General features: G+C 40.9%; 1 protein-coding gene across 4 annotated transcripts in view; it reads right to left on the bottom strand.

The window, feature by feature from the left end:
• Nucleotides 1–20,405, bottom strand: part of SLC4A4 (solute carrier family 4 member 4) — a 245,286-nt gene that overhangs the window by 107,570 nt on the left and 117,311 nt on the right. For all 4 annotated transcript variants that reach the window (XM_083174618.1, XM_083174619.1, XM_083174625.1 and 1 more), the window contains exon 4: nucleotides 8,138–8,273. In XM_083174618.1, coding sequence (XP_083030744.1) covers nucleotides 8,138–8,273 — 136 coding nt within the window. The remainder of the gene's footprint in view (nucleotides 1–8,137; nucleotides 8,274–20,405) is intronic.

Here is a 20,405-nt window from a genome sequence, read left to right as displayed (position 1 = left end):
GCTACAGGGCTGACAGAAGACATAGCTAATGGTGTACATGCCGCAATATGCAACATGGGCCCACACAACATTTCTGTTTGCTGGCCGTATGCAAGATAATTGACATGCAGTGGGAGAAACTGCCCGTTTTATGCCAATAAAAACGCTGACTGTGCCCATAAAAAAAGGGAAATCTGTAGCGTGCCTAAGCCTGTTAGGGGACGGTGTGTGACATAAGCAGCAACTCAGATATGCCTGTTTCTCATTGCAGTGCTGAGTAAGTCAAGGGCTACTCGGCGCCTGCGATGCCAGTGTAAAATCATTAGATGTTGAGCCTGTAATGACAGATTTTGGACATATTCGCATGGGTGAGAACGGATGTGCACCTGTACATAACCATCCGCACAGAAAGCACATTGATTTGTAACGCTGTCGCCTGCAAATTCGCAGTCGTACTATGTCACTTGGTATACAAGTGTTTACCCAACTTAAAGTATTTACACTGAAAGGAGATGTTAAAAAGGGATATGCTCCTTGGGTCACCAGCATGATGGTGGATATGCATTAGGTCCATATAACTTAAGGTCGACATGCAGGAAGGTCGACATGCAGGAAGGTCGACATGGGTTATTTCGATAGGGTCATTAAGTCGACATGGGTAAGGTCGCCAGGGTCATTAGGTCGACATGGTTTTTTTTTACTGCGTTTTGAGCCAAAATGTGCCGACAGGCGGTATTTCATGCCCTACCATCCGCTAGGGCATGGTGGGAGAATAAAATAGTGTGCCTGAAGCATGGCAAGCGTAGCGAGCCATGCGAGGGGGCGCGGTGGTACGTTTTCAGTGTCCATGTTGGCACGACATCCACTAGGGCGTGGTGGGAGAATAAAATATTGTGCCGAGCGTAGCAAGGCACCGTGCCCGAAGCATGGCAAGCGCAGCGAGCCATGCGAGGGGATGCGGTGCTACGCTTTAGTGTTTATGTTTACTGTGTTGACATTCCAGTTAAAAAAAATAAAAAACATAAAGTCTTATTCAATGTCGACCTTACCCATGTCGACCTAATGACCCTGTTGACCTAAAGTCATGTTGACCTAAATGCATGTCGACCTTAACTTATGTTGACCTAAATGCATGTCGACCTAATGGTGTCCACATAATGCTGGCGACCTAATGATCCATACCCGTTAAAAAAACAATCATAAGACAAAGGTGGGCCTGATTCAGGCCCATTTGAAAATGATCAAATGAACGCACATGCGCGCGGCACACTGTGTGCATGCGCGGGGTCCCCTTGTGGGGTCTGGCTGTTCGCAAAGTGATTGACAGCCGGTGGGAAATTGTAGGTGGCACCCGGAATTGTGTGCCACTTAAAAACGCAGATGGATCTATGGGCCCCATGGTCATTTCAGGTCTGAATCGGACCCTATGTCGGAAGCTTGATGCAGTGTCCAGCTTAATGATTACTTTTGTTGACATTTGTGCAAAATGAGAAGGGAAATATGTTGTAACTAGTTGCAGAACAGAGCAAAGGTTAATCCACTTCTCATTACACAACCACAATGTCATACCAATTAACCTTCTATAACTGGCATTCTTTAGGAGATGGGCACACTTTTACAGGTTCAAGTGCTGCACCTTTCCCAGAAAGAAGGAAATAAAATGTAAATGTGCCAATAAAATTGGGCGCTTGGGCCACAGTGAGAGACAGAAGATCATTCTATTTGCCCTGTGCATCTAGCTTAAACCAGTTTGATAACTACTTTGCAAACCAAACAGAAATGAAATATCATCTTCAATTTGAAAAGTGTTAAAGGTCAACACAAATCAGATTATATTTGTCTACATTGTTACTTTCTAATTAATGTTTAAACTACTTATACAGATTTTACATGACCCTTGCCAAATTTCCTTTTTTTTTCAGAGACAGCTCCATACTTGAAAATTGCATACACTGCTAAAGCCCCAGATAAGAATTTACCAAACTGTACTATGTGTAGAGAATTATTAGCTATCAGACTGCAAGCCATTAAAACAAGATTTGGTTTCAGATATTGATTATTTCATATCAATTATCACATTAATTTGTTTACTGTTTCAAACGGAACCAATATGAATTGTACATGCCTTATTGCAACTTGAGTCATTTAGTATGCATCTGAACTGTAACACTGCACTTATAGGCTGAACTGGAATTTTAAAGAAAAAGAGGTTGACCAGAACAACAAGGATTACATTTACTAATGCCCCATATACACTAGGTGGCCCTGGCCGATATAGTTAACAACATACCTCCCAACTTTGAAATGGCCGGAGGAGGGACGGTTGAAATTTTGGGGGCATGGCCTAACTAAAGGGGGCGTGGCCTATACACACGGCATGCGCACAGCTTTTATTCCCCTGCTGCTCAGCAGCCGACAAAGGGGGTCTCCCAACAGCCCCCCCCCCTCGCCGCGGGACACTGCCGGCCGCGGGAGGGAAACCGGGACATTCCCGCGGTAATCGGGACTGTTGGGAGGTATGGTTAACAATATCGGCTGCGGGTTGCCGACATTGAGTGTACACGCTGAACATTATTGGTAAACGATATAATTCAGTGACGTTACCGGGTGGGTCATTTGGCTATAAACCCAAATTGATGGCAGAAGGGAGGGGTCATTAACGATGTGCATGTGCGCGCATCGTTAACGATATTGAGTGTACACACTAGTCCCTTTCTGAGCGATATCTTTTATAATATTCTCTAGTTTGTATGAGGCTTACGAATTAAGTCAAGTTTAGACACAGTCTGCATCACTCGAACATGCTCATGTTTTTTGCAAAACACTAATGTGCCAAGTATTGTGCTTGACAGAATCATGTTTTCTGATGGTGCATGCAATCGTGTTTTCCTGGGTGAGTTCTTTTAAAGTATGCCCATAAATGCAAAACATGGACGAGTAAACATGCATGATGGAAACGTGTTTAGATTGGCAGTAAATGTCACATATCATTTGGAAAATGGAAAAGCTTATTAAAATGCTGTAACTTGGGGGTTGCAGGATTCGGAGTTGGAAGAGGGACAGTGAGGTCTTGCGTAGTTGCAGTTGGCGTTAGTTATTTTGTTATTGTTGATTGGTGTGTGCATTTTGTTCTGAGTTTATACTTGTTATCTTGTTAGTTTGTCACATTTCTGTCTTAATTCAGGGACGTCTTAACAGTATTGTAGGCCCTAGGTAAATCAATGCACTGGGGCCCCCTAACCCACACAAATTGCAAACTCACACATGTAATAGGATGTGAGAACATGCAAACTCTTTTACAGGTGGACTACTGTTCCCAGCAATAATCACATACATACATTCTTATGGTAACTGCTGGTTATTGGATGATTATAGATCCAGCTGATTAGTTGGTAACAATGACCTTTCCTAACAGGACTCAACAATCCATTGGACTTTCATGTAAGCCCCCCCCCCCCTTTGTAGGTCATTGTTACCAACTAACCAGCTGGATCTATAATAATCCAACAACCAGCAGTTAACATAATAATAACAACATTATTATGATCAATATTAAATGTGGTCATTCTTTATTTTTATTTCTATTTTAATTATATTGTGAAATATTTATATCACTGGCCAATGAATTATTGTAGTAGTTTCATAAAACTTTAGAATTTTTTTTATATACATTGTTTGTAGCGCATTATTAAATATTCTATTGTACTATTAGGTTTATTTCGGGAATTGGAACTTCCCTGTATATCGCTGCAAGAACTTCCTATGTATCGGACACATGTGTATATATTAATCCTTTAATCGTACCTGTACGCAGTGTGGTATATATTTCAAACTTCAATAAGAAGAATAGGACTATTGTGCCAACTAGACTAAGCGCATATACTACAATTTTTTTTAGTATGCGATCCAGCAGATAGCTTCTGCAACCGGTGCGACTCACAGGCTCTGGAGAATTGCGCATGGGACTGTGCATCGCATCGAACCTGCTGTAAAATGCATGCGATTTGGTTGCTTTTTATGTGATTGAATGCCGCAATCACATATAAAGTGCCCAAATTGCATGCATATAACCCTAACATTGCGATTGATAGTGGCAATGTTCATCTAGAACTGTGATTGCATCACAGTTATAGCTAGGGCAAATGCAGGAGGTGCTATGTACCTCCTCCTGCATTTACCTTGCTAAGGATCACATATGTTATGCTGCTGCGAGCACTAAGGCATATCCAACCCTGAATCAGGCTCTCTAATATCTCACACTAAATTAATTTCACTTTTTAAGAGTCCACTGAACCCCATCTTTATCTCCTCAGTTATACGAGCACATAACTCCCAACATGGCCCTCTCCAGGAGGGACACAATGCTCTGTTTCTGGACTTCCCTCTTCATTTATGATTGCCATCACCTGTGGTGAAACACCTTTCTTATCAATTAACCTGTTCAACACACGTTATAGCAATCATAAATGAAGAGGGAAGTCCAGAAACAGAGCATTGTGTCCCTCCTGGAGAGGGTCATGTTGGGAGGTATTAGGAGATAAAATTTGTAATTGGATTAAAAACTGGTTGCACAATCGGGGACAGAGAGTGGGGGTAAATGGCATACATTCCAGCTGGGGTAAGGTCCAAAGAGAAGTCCCACAAGGTTCAATATATGGACCCACCTTGTTTAATATATTTATTAATGATATTGAAAGTGACATAGGGGCAGATGTATTAAGCCTTAACAAGAGATAAATGCACGTGTGATAAGGAGAGACAAACGTCCAGCCAATCACCTGCCAACTGCCATGTTACAGGCTGTGTTTGAAAAAAGTCAGTACAAAGTTGATTGGCTGGACGTTTATCTCTCCTTATCTCACTTGAATTTATCTCTTGTTAAGGCTTAATACATCTGCCCCATTGTGAGTAAAATTGCAATTTGCGGTCGACACGAAATTGAGTAAGGAAATGAACTCGGGAGAGGATGTGGAAACACTACAAAGTGACTTAAATAAACAGGAAAGGTTGGTGGAAAGGTGGAAAATGCAGTTTAACATTGAAAAATGTGAAGTAATTGATAGGAATCCTATCAATATGACTTAAGTCAGTAGTTACAAGTTAGATAGGTTGAACTCAATGGACTAACGTAATTTTTTTCAGCCTTAATTATTATGTTACTATGTTACACTCACTAACCATGACCTGCACTTAAAACACATAGCACAAATACCTTCACCTTTTGTGCTTGGCTTTCTAGGAGCCACCTAAAATGACTCTTACCTGTCCCACCCATCTCTCTCTACTTTGTCCTTAGCATTTCTGACCTCAGTGTGTCCTTAACATTTCTGCCCTTGAACTTGTGCCATATAGTCTATGGGCCCATTAAACATTATCACACCATTGAAGTTCATTGCAGTACAAGTACTAGTGACATTCCACTAGGAATCCTTGATACTGTAGAGGTAAAACTAAACTAACACACTAGACTATAAGCTGGAGTTCCGAAATAAATATCAACCCCATAATAGCTAACACCAAACTGTGTTTGACTTAATATATTGCCAATTAAAATCTAGAGCTTCATTAGCAAAAAACTCTATAACATTTCCCCCGGAATGTCTACTTCCATGCCAGTCCATTAGTGGATAGATGGCAGTCACAATTATACTTCTCGCAAGAATGGCAGGCAGATTTAGCACTTAAAAAAAACAAAATCAATCCAAAAACTATTCTTAAAACCATAATTTCTTCAATAAAATTATAAAAAATCACAGAGTCTAATTCAGAGACATAGGCAAACCCATTGGTTTAAGTAAAGATATTTGAGTGTCCAAAGATAGTCACAGTGCCTCCAAAGCAGCAGCATGATTGACACATTGCGGACATTTGGGAGCGAGGAAGAGGAGACGATGGTCAGCATTATAGTTTTCTATATGTACCGAGTCCAGTGGCTGCATGATCATCCTTGGATTCAGCTTCACTGGTCCCAGATGCATAAATTACCCTGCTCGCCTAAATAATCAGCAGATGACCGATGTTCACGCTTGTGATCCAGTGGATCACAAAAGCCTTTCAGTGGGCGTCTTTCTATTACAGACCCCCCCCTGTTGCTTTTATATATTGTTACACAGCAGCTGTGTCCAAATAATGTAGCTGCGGTGTGAACTGTGTCCATCTCTGAATTAGGCCCAAAGTCTTAAATAGCTCAGTGTACAGTTTAAATGTCTACTCCAATCAGCACAATTTAAGACGTGCTAGGCTTGGAATGTGATTAATCATGAAATAAATGCACTATGCCCTACAAGTACAAGAAGGGGCTGGGATGCACTGAACCCTATTTGGCTGTCAAAGTATCACAAATAAGTCTCAGACAAAGAAACTATTCAGAAAGCAATGGCATTAAAGAAACAATATAATAATAATAATAATAATAATAATAATAATAATAAATGGTTACTATGTGCACATAAAATACATGCTGCAAACTAATATTGGTGGTAATTCAATTAATTAACCCTGATAGCTGGCACTATTGTGGATTTTTTTCACCTGTCTGAAGGCAGGAGAAACAAAATCGATTATAAGCGCCATATTTTCATAGTGTGACCATGAAAACACAGGGAACCGGGATAAGTTCACAGATCTCTGTGTTTCCATATGATATCAGATACATTTTACAGCAAAAAAAAATTAGCATGAACTGAATTGCCCCCCAAAAATAATTGGGCAAAAGAAAACCTGCAAAAAAAGCTGTAAAATTTGCTGTGATCAATTGAATTCCCATATAAACACATACCAAAAACATTACATATTGAATGGGTACAAACAGAGCTTTTATGCTTAATTTTTCCTTACATATTCTCTCAATACAGATACAAATATAATTCTGCAATAAAAGCATGATTTCTCTTTATTCGTGGCTAACTAAATTCCATATCATCTTTATTTTTGATGAGAGAATAGTGACAAAGACTATAAAATCTTGCTCATTACAGACTGATGAAGTCATCACTATACAGAGCTCTACCATTACTGAGCATTCAGCTCACAGCCTGCTATCTCCAGGTACAGTCTGCTGCTTGGGTGACTTTTCTGGGAAAAGCAGATCTTTCACTGCACAGACTGATCACACTGTATGGGAGATGCTACGCTTCTTGATCTTATCTTATACACACCAATGTCACTAACTGACACTTTACACACAGGCTGACAGAAAGAACATTTATCCTACAACGGGTGTGGATCGTATTGTCGACCCAACTTAGGTCCACAGTCATTAGGTTGACACAGTTGGGTCGACAGGCAGCATTGTCGACATGGGTGAAGGTCGACAGGGTTGTAGGTCCACATGGGTGAAGGTCGACAGGTGTCTAGGTCCACATGGGACAAGGTCAACATGGGTTTAGGTTGACAAATGCGTTAGGTCGACATGGGTTAGGTCGACAGGTCGCAAGATAAACATGGGTTTTTTTCACTGTTTTTTTGAGCTGACATGTGCCATCCATGTCGACCTGAACCCTGTCGACCTTGTTGCCTGTCGACCCAACGGTGTCGACCTAATGACTGTCGACCTAAGTCGGGTCGACAATACGACCATATCCCCCTAAAACCTTGAGTGCACAATTAAATGGAATGAAGATAATATATTCAGATAGAAACATAGAAACATAGAATTTGACGGCAGATAAGAACCATTTGGCCCATCTAGTCTGCCCCTTTTTTTACCCTTAAAGTAATCTCAACCCTTTTTAATCTTATTTCTTTGTAAGGATATTCATATGCCTATCCCAAGCATGTTTAAATTGTTCTACTGTCTTAGCCTCTTGTGCAGCTTTACAGCATAATAAAACATGATATTATAGATGTACTGGTCCAATTCCTTTTAAAACATATTGTATAGTGTACAGCAGGCATGTCCAAAATATGGCCCGCCAGATGTTGTGAAACTACACATCCCAGCATGCCTTGCCATGTTTTAGCATTCCTAAATAGCAAAACTGTGGCAAGGCATGATGGGACTTGTAGTTTTGCAACAGCTGGAGTGCCATAGTATGGAAATGCCTGGTGTACAGACATTCGAGAAAAAAATACATGTAGTTTTTGGTGTTCAGTATGCAGCCATCACTACAGCAGAGAATATATATCTGTTTGTGAATATCTAGTGATGATGTCTTACCTGGCTGTTTCCTGCCACTCCATTTCATGGCCATCAACGGATAGTAGCTCATCAAGCTCAGTGAAGAGCTGTGGGGGAGCTGGGCCTTCATCTTCTTCACCCAAAATGAAACGGATGCGTTCAGCAGCTGGTGAGACTGTAGAGGTGAAAATACTTCGATTAACGGCCTGATTGATAACAACTGAGGTGCGGCTCTGCAACCGCTGCGTATCCCTAGAAGAATTTAGAGTGTTCTCCATATTTTCCTGATCAGAAGTCATTATTTTCTATGAATAGACCACTAAGATGTCTGGACTTGCTGGTTCATGCAGCTTCAATTATCAGTGTAAAATTTTCTCAGAGCGTACTTTACCACCCTAATAAGCTAAGGTAAGCAAACTTAATATTTATATAGCAAGAAACCAGTTTCAACCAAATCAGCTTGGGCGAAAGGACTGGGTTGGAGCATCTATCTACACGTTCTCCACCCACCCAACTAAAAAGTGGCACTTTCATTGGTCTGATGGTTTAGGCACTTATTACCAATGTGGCAATGTTTAACAAGAGACAGTGTGCTCTTTACATGAAGACCAGCATAGAATACATTGTTAAGCATCAATGCTCCTGCAAAACAGCTTAGGGTCAATTTCTGGACTGCTGGCGACATGCACACTTTTTCTTTCGGGCAGATATATTTAAAAAGTCAGAACTTTTCAAATAAAACATAAAAGCACAATGTATTTATACTACCATTTAGTCAGTTTTTATTAACTTTGCTTCGATTTAAGTCACAATGATTGCAGTTTCAACAATGTGCAATACTTTTTAAAAGTTAAACTATATTTAGAATCAGCTTCAATTGTGACTTGCCACTCTACATGGTGCACGAAACAAATATTTACCTCCCTGCATTCCTAAACTGCTAGGTTTACAGCTCACAATTTGCATTATTAAGTTATCCTACACATTGTCCCCTTGGCTAATGACCTGGATCGTACACTGTAGAAGAATAGTGCCTCAGTACTTATATACCATAGAACTAACATTGACAGTTGCATTGTTTCAGCAAGGCATACCAAGTCCAATAAATTCAGGTTACAGTATAAATAAAATCTCATGCAAACAAGGCATTACTAGGAACAAAAATGATAGAAATGCACACAAATCAACTTTTATAATGGGGTGCTTAATTAGAACATGTATATAAAGCTTAATTAAAACAATAGGATGAAGTGATGATGTATGCGCTTTCTTGATCAATAAAAAGCAAATATTTACTGATTTTTAGTAATGTAACTCACAGCATTGATGTCCTCTGTGCTGGAAAATATGAGAACATAGATAGCCTCAGCCTTCTAACCTTGTTTAGTTACCATTGCAATGCTTAACTTGGAGATTTTCAATGTGGACAGAAATAAACGACCAACATAAAAAATTAACCTTTAGTAAAAATGCATTTTATGTATCGCATGTTACCCGTGTGATCTGGTTTCATTGTTTTATTGCACCTGCACTTATCAATCTAATGTGAAAAAGTACATTTAAAAGGAAGAAAATCATTTTTGTTTTCTTTTCTGCATCTGTAAAGTTTAACTGATGTAACGCAGGAGCATCTTTAAGATGTTTATGACTCACAAAACATTTAATTGGCAATGTGAGACTTCAAACATTCCATCCCTGTATATGGCCAGGTTTTATAGACAGATGCACAAGGCAATGCCAAATTAATCCTGTGAAATTAGATTAAATGTTTCTAAACAATAAAGATAGCAGCAATAATATGTGATATATAGTGCTGTACTTCCAAGGTTGTTCAAACTAGTTCTAGGATTTAGGGTACAGCAATCAGCTGTCTGTGCAAGGTTATGTGCTGTCTCTAGCTGCAACTGAGCCCTCGTGTCTGTGATTTTATACGTTATAAAGAAAGAAGACAGATCTCATTTACCAATATCTGTTCTCATAGAACTATTTTCAGTTTTCTGGAGATGCTATCATCATACGTGCCGATTTATCTTTTTGCTGGTGGGTGCTCAAGCCAAAAATATAGAGGAGTGGTTTCACGGAGAAGGGGTGTGGCCACAAAATAATACCAATTTATATTATGGAGCACAGTTGTCTCCAATATTTAAAATACAGCAAAAGAGTTCCACATACATAAATGCCCCCACAGTGCAGGTACATAAATGCCCCCACTGTGCAGGTGCTCCGCGGACAGAATACACTCTTCCCGGCATACTGTTTCCCAGGTGGCAGGTCCAGCAATGTGGGTGCTGCAGCCGCAAATTAGCAAGTTAATATGGCGGCCCAGCAGCGGGACTCGGGCCCGTGGGTGCTCATCAATTTCCGTGGGTACTTGGGCCCCCACTGAATCGGCACCTATGGCTATCATTATTAGGATATTTCTTTCTCTGTTGATACTGCATTGTATTTTGGTCATACCCGAGAGTATTATATAGTCTTCACAGTTATATGTTGGTCATTGACCCCCAAAAAATGTTTGGACATATGTGTGGAGGTTGTTGCATACTGTATGTCCAATCCTGCTGCTAAGTCCAAGTGCCAGGCTCTTTTTCCAACTTAGTCACATATGAGGGCCATTGTACAATCCAATACATGGAATCATGGATACAGTGGTGCAAGTAGAATTTTTTTCTTAGTGGTACTGATAGTGCACGCTGAAGCCATGTGCCAAAAACTTGGGAGGGGTCGTCATGTGTCATGAGGGGGTGTCGTCACAAAAACTAGGGGAGTAGCTACATGATAATAGGGGCTTGACCACATTCTGCCACATACCGTAATGCTTATTACACATTATGCCACTCACCGTAATGCCCATTACACATTATACCACACCATAATGCCCACTACACATTATGCCCCACAATAAAATGCCCATTACAGAATTACACAATATGCTACCCACCACAATGCACATTACACATTATACCACACCCTAATAGCATTATACACATAATGCCCCGACTTTAAATGCAGTTATACACGTCTCAAATTATTAATGCCCTACATAACACCCTATACACCTATGCCACAGCCCCCACATTGTTGCATAATCAACCTCTTCCCCTCTCCTCTGCTGGGAGACAAGTGCAATCAAGTGGCTCCAGATTTTCTACCAGATCTCATTAAATATCTCTCTTCCATGGCTGTCTACCAATACCCACTCCATAGTTCTCTCTCTCAATGCCAATTTTTTTTCATAAACCAATAAGCCCATCACAGCACTCAGTAACCCCATCACATTTCACTCACTGCCCCAACAGTACACATTTACCCCTTCATTGCCCCCAAACTTACTGCATTAAATGATCCCCTTACAGCGCTTACTGTATTGCCTCTTTCAGTGATTCGCTACCTCACTGACCCCGTAATAGCTCATATGCTGGCCACCATATCACACACTGGTCTGCCCTCTATCAGCACTAACTGACAACCTCAAAGCGCTTCCCCCTTCAAAGTCAACCTTACAGAACTCCTTTTTTCTTCATTGTCCAACTCACTGCATCCCTGGGCCCCTTCAAATTCCATTTCACAGCCCTCCCTCTGACCCTGTCCACCACAAAGCACACACCTGGTGGTCCCTTTACTGTCTGCCTCAAACCACTCTTCCCGTGGCTGCTGGACTTTTGCTACTGCTTCTCTGGTGGCTGCCCGGTCAATTCAAATGCAGCGCCGACTCATTAGCCAATATAAGCTAGGGGCCCGGCAGCCAATCAGTGAGGCTGCTGGGCTGTGAGCTCTGATTGGGCTCATGTGCTGGCGCACCACACTTGAATTGGCCCTGCTACGCCGGAAGTGCAGTAGCTACAGCTGTAGCGCCTCTCAGCCAGCCCAGGGAATTGGCAGATTCCCTGAGATGGTGAACGCTGGCAGAGAGGCGCTGCATCTGACGGGGATGCGCGATCGACTCACATGCACACGCGTCCCCTTCATCATTAGCGGTGTAGTGCATACACACTAGACGATATGCATGAAAATATTGAAAATATTGGTCGTTATTGTACACATTGTTATCAGTATCGTTTAGTGTGTAGAGACCTTTAGGGTGCCTTGAGAATTGAGTTTGGGAAACCATGCTCTAAAGTAATGCATAAATTATGATTGGGTATCTACAACCCTGAATAAACTAGTTACATTGACAGCCTTTACTATACAACCACATAATCAGAAAAGAACTATAGATGCACGGAACATATATTCCAGGATATGGGCTGCAAAATGTCGTACAATCTCGTACAATCTCAGAAAAAGCAAGATTAGGAATATATTCACCAAATGCTAAGAATTTAGTTTATCCTAAAACTTAGTGAAAGCCACAAAATATTTGACTGAATCTTTCAAGAACTCCTGAATTTGGCACATACTACTATACTACTACTAAGAATGCAGAACTCAAAGATCAACTTTCCTAATGTTTTCTACATTTTCTTCCTGTTATTTCTATTGCTTACAAAGCACCTTTATTAACTACTGCATTGTCCTTTAGCTACAAAAATGATATCATTTCACAGTAGTGCAAATATATCTTCAAATCTAGACACTGCGTGTTTCAATATACTAGTTGTTACGCATATTAACATAGAATGTATACAATATACCTTTAGGGCATTTTGTTTTTACAAAAGCTAAAAGCCTGTATGCATTACTGTAACAGCAATGTCTTTATGGAAATACAGTGCATAAATTGATTAAGGAATTTTTGAGTCACGGGTCCTCTATATTTGAGTGTACCACATGTACTTTACTACATTGTCTGTAAGTTAATAAGCCATTTATAGGCTGAATATTAGTAAGTAACAGAACTTTCACATTCATCGACATATAAATACACAACTGGTCAAAAAGTAAGATGCCAAGGAATAGAGACTGGTAAATATATATATATATATATATATATATATATATATATATATATATATATATATCTATAGATATATAGATATATATCTATAGATATATAGATATATAGATATATATCTATATATCTATATATATATATATAGATATATATATAGATCTATATATATATATATATATAGATCTATATATATATCTATATATATAGATATATATAGAGAGAGAGAGAGAGAGAGCACTTACCCCCCACGCCGTGGGGAATGGAGCCGGCACACGGAGTTGAAGAATAGGTGATTTAATAAGTTAGTAACAGCTGTATTACCCGACAGCTGTTTCAACTGCTTACAGGCAGTTTTCATCAGGGGTGAAACCTGATGAAAACTGCCTGTGAGCAGTTGAAACGGCTGTCTGGTAATACACCTGTTACTGTCTACATGATGCTGACTTATTAAATAACCTATTCCTAAACTCCATGTGTCTGCTCCATTCCTCACGTCGAGGGGGAAAGTGCTTTTTATTATCAACCTTTATGTGACTGGCATCAGGACTGTGTTTTATTAAGTGGAGTGCCCACCTGTGACCCCTACAGATAAAGCAAGTTAAAATGGTTATCCATATGTATTAAAGAGAAAAGTATGGATAATTTACAGACTTTTCTTTTCTGCTGTCAGATTCCTGTGGCATCTACAGTATACAGTAGATAGCAATGGGGCATTGCAGGAGCAGTGTTTCTCTTCTCATCTTATGTTCAAAACAAATATTTATCTGTGGATTATATTATGTGTATTTACAAACAACAGGAAGAAACAATTCCCTGTCTCTCACAATGCATCACTTTTGTGGGTCTCTGAATGCGTGTAGAAGGCACACACGTACTTTAATAAGGGGTTAATTCAGCCAGCTGCACAGTTTCCCAAAAATCGCAGATTGTGCATTTTGGGAAGCTACGCATGCATGAACATGGCACAGTGCACAGTGCACTTAATCTGCAGTTGCGTAGTTTAAGTAGCGAAGGATGGCAGCAAAGATGGGGGCGGGAACAGACCAATGTGGGGGTAGTGAGACAGTGCTTTTGTGCAGTGGCATAACAATGGTACTGCAGCCCAAGTGGTGGCTTGGGGGAGCCCATGCTGTGGAAGCGCATGGTCTTTGCAGATTCCAATGGGTCTGCCCGTCCTTATGGAGTCTTCTGAAAATGTCCCTCCGAAAATTGCCACTGCCTTGGAAGAGACAGTTGTTAGAGGTGTCCTACTGGACAGATGGATAGATGCTAGAGGTCCTACTAGGTAGCATACAGTATATCGCTACCCGGAAGTTAAAGAGGCCAGATAGCGATATATACCCGGGGGCTCATTGCCCTTGGAATGTATATATTGCCCCTGGTAAATGAGCAAGTAAACCCCTGCCAATGAGCATGTAACCCCCTGGCAATGAGCATGTAAACCCCTGGCAACTAGCATGTAATCTCATGGCAATGGGCATGTAACTCCTTGAAAACGAGCATGTAACCCCCTGGAAACGAGCATGCAACCCCCTGGTAACAAGCAAAATAAACACTATCAATAAATAAAAAATCCCTGGAAATGACCATGAACCTCCTGGCAATGACCATGAAACCCTTGGCAATAAGCATGCATGTAATGTGCAAGCACTTTGTAGTATAGGGCAGTGGTTCCCAACCCTGGTCCTCAAGTACCCCCAACAGTGCATGTTTTCCAGGTCACCCAGCAGGTGCACTGATTATTCAGGCACATTTTAAAAGATCCACAGGTGGAGATAATTATATCACTTGTGGTTCTGTGTGGAGACCTGGAAAACATGCACTGTTGGGGGTACTTGAGGACCAGGTTTGGGAACCACTGGTATAGGGAAACACTTGCACAATAGAGATGTGCCCACAAAATTTTGTGGACACATCGCAGGGAGGCACCCGGCGTGCGGTGAGAGTTGTAATTTTGCAGCCTACTGCTGAGAGTTGTAATTTTGCAAAAATTCATATAAATATAACTCATTTTTAATCTTGTCCAGGATTCCGTGTCTGGAATTTAGACTGCAGGCATCCTAATCACTGACATGCTGGACGCATCCCCTAAAACCACATGTTCATTAGAGGCCAGTTGTCTTCTCTCAGTAACAGGTTTTATTGATCAGTCTGTATGGGCGGGTATTTTTATAAAAAATATTACAGAGAAAACTCTGAGAATGATCAAATTACTAAAGTGATTTTTATTAAATAGACTCCTATATCAGGAAATTCAATATATGTATGTTTGCATACTCATTGCTTACTTATAGTGAACGGAATCTTAGCCTTCTAATATGTCACTTTATATCGTACAGTTTAAGGATTAGGGAGACTATCTTTTATACATTCACTGTTCAGCGGGTGCTGAAGCTACACGATCTTCATGTAAAAAAAACACAGTATGGAGGAAAACCATCTTGTCCTTCCCCATAATTGGCAAAAGTGTTCGACATTGACCATAAACCATCAATGATTATGAATCATCAATGGTTGATGGCCATCCCCAGCAGGGACAAGCATACAGCAGACTGGACACTATTCAACCAATACACTTCAGAGAAAATATTTAAATGCAGCAACTATTAGTTTTCGTTAAACTCTTTCCAGTTCTAAACGGGTATGGGTCATAGGGTAGACATTAATAAGGTCAACAGTTAATAGGTCAACCACTATTGGCCGACAGGCCATAGGTCAACACATGAAAAGGTCGACATACCTTGGGTCAACATGGTAAAAAGGTTGACACAAGCAATAAATATGTCAACATGGAAAAGATGAGGTTTTCGCAGGTTTTTTGGTCGACATGGACACAGGGCCTTATTCTAGTTCACTCTTTCTGACAAAATCCTTCTTGGACAAAACCATGTGCACTGCAGGGGGGCAGATGTAAAATGTGCAGAGAGAATTAGATTTAGGTGAGTTATTGTTTCTGTGCAGGGTAAATACTGGCTGCATTATTGTTACACTGCAATATAGATCTCACTTTGAAGTAAAACCCCACCCAAATCTAACTCTCTCCGCACAAGTAACATCTGCCCCCCTGCAGTGCACATGGTTTTGTCCATCTAAGAAGGATTTTGTCAGAAAGAGTAGAATAAAGCCCACAGTATAAGTGTACCATGTCCTCTCGCATGGATCTCTTCACTAGCCATGTTATAAGCTCCTGGCGATCTGATCGCCATGCGCCATCCCCTGCCAGCCTACACTACCCCATCTGCCAGAATGGCACGAGTGTCTCGGCAATGGGACGCATGAGTGTGTGTGAGATGCTTGCGCGTCCCCATCCATCCCCAACTGCCAGCCATTCCCCTCAACAGCTTCCACCAGCGCTATGGCTATGTCGCGCTGGCGGGCTGGCTGAGGCTGGATTCATCTGTAACTCTATATCCACTAGGATGATAAAGAATGAAAAAACACCTTTTAAATAAGTGAAAAAACTCACGTTGACATAATATTGCTTGTGTTGACCTTTTGACCGTGTGTCAACCAATAGTGGCTGTCGACCTTATCAGTGTTGATCTCCCGAGCGCATCCCGTTATAAACATATGCTTGCCATCCCCTATTCTGTTTAGCAAACTGTCATAGTTCTATTATTCTAACTCTACAGTATTACATCTCCATTATTGTGTAGCTCAATATAACACTATTGGGATGAGCAATGTCAGTCACTGCTAGTGCGTGTCACACTTGATCATGAGCTGCAGATAATACTGTCTATAGTCTCTGATACTGGTTGTTCCTCCTGAGTCTATGGCAAAACCTTTAAGTACATCACAATCTTGTTAAAATGCCATAAGGGGAGCCATGAGCTGCCTTTTGTGTAAAATCTAGACAATGTACAACTAGCAGGTAAATGTGTAAAGATACTGTGTGTTGTAAAGTGTTACAGCAAGGTGTGAAGTATAGATCAGAACAGTCTGTTTTTACAGTTTTAAAGATAAGCAAGAAATAGCTCTATCCTGTAGTAAGCAAGTAGAGTGCATCTGTAAACTCCAAGTGATTAGTCTGCTGTTACTATTTGTCTGGAACAAGAGAGGGGCAGCTTGTAAATTTAAGTTGCACACCTGTAGGGAAATGTATTAGGATGAGAGATTCAGAAAGTGAGAGATGTGGTAAGAAATCTCCAGTTTTTTTTAAAGCGGCAATCATTTACACTGCAACACCAGTTTGATTTTGCCATGTAAATGATTGCCGCTTTAAAAAAAACCTGGAGATATCTTACCACATCTCTCACTTTCTGAATCTCTCATCCTATTACATTTCACCTCTGAAATCTTATTAATAACATGCATACAATATTACAGACTATAAGTAAACTTACAATCAGTAGAGTACGCACAATTTCTGCTACTATATTCTACAATAATTAAAAATGTCTAACTGATACCCTATCACCTACCAAGTAATCCATCATTTTCACTGGAAGACTGAGTGAGCAACGGGCAATCTATGAAGAGGTAGAGATAAATGTGCTATTATATTTTCTGCCAAACTACCATTACTAGAACTAACAAAATAACAATTGTTACTGCTTTATAATAATAAAGCTGAGATAACAAATGCAGCCAGCTTGAAAAAGTAAGTATCCGCGTCCCCTCGCGGGGCTCGCTGCGCTCGCCACGCTTCAGGCTCGGTGGCTCGCTGCGCTCGCCACACTATTCTATTCTCAACTCCACGCCGACGTGGATAGTGGGGGTATGAAAAGGTCGGAGGACGCGTACCGCCGCCCCTCGCGGGCTCGCTGCGCTCGCCACGCTTCGGGTTCACGTTGATCGTGGGGTGGCGTTAACAATTGTGGGGGCCATTTCACACTTCAGGGTGGCTATTTGGCCTCTGTGGGCCATTTAACATTGTTTCCTATGGAAAAATCGTGTCAATTGAGGCATTGAACAGTAAAATCGGGTCAATTGAGAAATTTAACATTGGTCCCTATGGGAAATCGCGGGCATCGCGTCGCACCCGATTTTTAGTGCATTCAATGGCCGCGATGCCCGCGATTTCTAGTGGCGCCGTGAAAGTACAGAAGTACCGCTTTTGCAATATAAAGTCTTGGACCAATTAAAATCATAAAACTCAGTGGATTTATATATAACCATAGTTTGCTACCTCCTGTGTGGTGAAGTCTGTATTAAATGGCTTACAAAATGTCAAAAAGACAGAAAGTAATAGGTGAAGTTACAGTCACAAACAAGGGCCCGATAGAGAACTGACTGCAAATTGGTCACGATTGCATCACTGCAGGAGACTCCTGTTTCAGTGATTAATCTCCTGCTGACTGGCATTGTAAATCAACTCTCTCTGATGCTTTGCTACAGCTCAACTCAGCTTAGGGGGGAAGGGGAGAGGAGGCGGCTGGTGTATGTGCCATGCAGAAGGGAGAGGAGGGGGCTGCTATAGCAATGTAGGTAAGCGGCACTTATGTAGCATAATATATAACTGGCATTACAGGTGTGGGTATATTATGTATTGGACATTATGGTGTGTGGCCTAACGGTCCTGATTCTAATTTGATTCACATGGGGTACCGATGTTGAAGCACTGTGCATGTGCATAATCAGTTATGCGCATGTGCAGGGCTTCTGTGCAGGAGCCTTCGCCAACCTGCACAGTCAGCACGGTGCTCACACAGGGGGGAGTTGCAGGATGGGGGTGGTGGCTATCCTGGGACATGGAAACACCCAGTGTTTCATGGGCATCCTCATGCAAATGCTGGGCATTCTCCCATGCAAATGCGGCCACGACACGCAGTGTGCCTGGGACCTGTCTTGGTCCCAGAGCCTGCAAATATAAATCAGTCTCCACTGACATATGTGCAAGCCCAGGAGAAATCTTTCGATGGTCGCTGACCATCAAATGATTTCTCCTGCTGCGGGCACACGCAAGAGGATGTGTTTTCATAACACATCCCCTCGCATGGTTGCGAGATAATATGGAGGTGCCGGGAGCGCGTATTTGGGTGGGTCAGGCACTTTGACACTCAGTAAGCTGCGATCTTCACAGCCTGCTAAGTCAAACAGAATTAGGCCCAATGTATAATATGGTGTGCATAATCCTGGTGCAGTACGTCCAAGTGGCTCTAGCTAGCACTGTGTGTATAAGTGGCACTATTGTGTGGTGTAATGTGAATTGGTACTATTATGTGGCCACACCCTTTCCCCACAAAGCCATGCCCTAAATTTGTGATGCGCGCCTTTGCTGCACCCTGTCTCTGTTTCAAGATTATGTTTTTTCTAATATATGTGTATCTTGCTTTATATGAGTGGGCCAAATGACACTTCCCAAACCCACAATAGCCACAGTGAGGGGCATCCAAATCTATGTTTGCTTACCAAAAAAAAAAGGCTTGGGTCAGCCCTCAGCTCAGGGTATATGCCATATAGGGGAGAGGAGGAGGCTTCTGTATGTGCCATGCTGTGGGGAAGGTGAGAGTAGGCTTTATTCCATTGGGATCCAGAAAAGGTCAGGTAGGACCCCAATTTTTGTAAGTGAGAGATCCCAGGGACCAACTTTTGGGGGGTTTTTGCGATCATTGCCTTTTACTAAATCTCTGACCTTAACTCCAAGCTTGCTCAAGAACCTAGTGGTCAGTTTTGCACCAATTAAAAGCACATTTAATGAGCAATCCAGGCATACTCATTAATAACTAGGCTTCTCCATTTAGCACAACTTTAATTACAGCTAAATGTAATTACTGCACATTTGTCCTTTTCTTGTGCATCTAACATCCAATTTACATGTTGTTAATGGCGTAGGGCTAATTGGTCAGTAAAAAGTATATTAAAACCAGTGTTAATTATTGTTAAATTGTTTAGCAGAAACACATAAAGCCTGAGGTTATTTTACAAATTCTTCTAAAGTAACAAGAGAAACTACTTGTAATTAGTTGAATGAATTGCTGTAATGGTTGCACGCATCATATGACTTATTCATGGATGTGGTTTATATTGTTTGCAAGTCATAAATGTATATACTATAGCACACTTTCTAGATTGTGACCTTTACTTCTGTTCTGCCTCTTATAGTGTAGGAAAAGGAGGGACAAGCATTTGGATGACTGCTGTATGCTACAAATTACATATGCACAGGAAGAGAAAGGATAAAGTAATACTGCCATATTCATTCTTCTTCAAATCTATTGGTACAGTAAGTATAGAACAATTTGTTTCATTACATTTTGTAATTTGAAAAGATAACTAAATTGCAAATTGCTTTTTTAAATATAACGTCATAATTTGAATGAAAATGTTGATTAGTTCACTTAGCTAAATTAATACTCACATTGAAATATTTATGTAAGACATTTTGTTTTTGAATTAATTTCTCTAAAGAAATATGTTTTCATTAAATTTGGCTAATATAATTCTAGTTTAAAGTATGATATTTGGCAC

Source organism: Crinia signifera, chromosome 1, assembly GCF_055691185.1.
Source record: "Crinia signifera chromosome 1, ASM5569118v1, whole genome shotgun sequence".
NCBI classification, from domain to species: Eukaryota; Metazoa; Chordata; class Amphibia; order Anura; family Myobatrachidae; genus Crinia; species Crinia signifera.
This window is presented reverse-complemented; position numbering and strand designations above follow the sequence as displayed.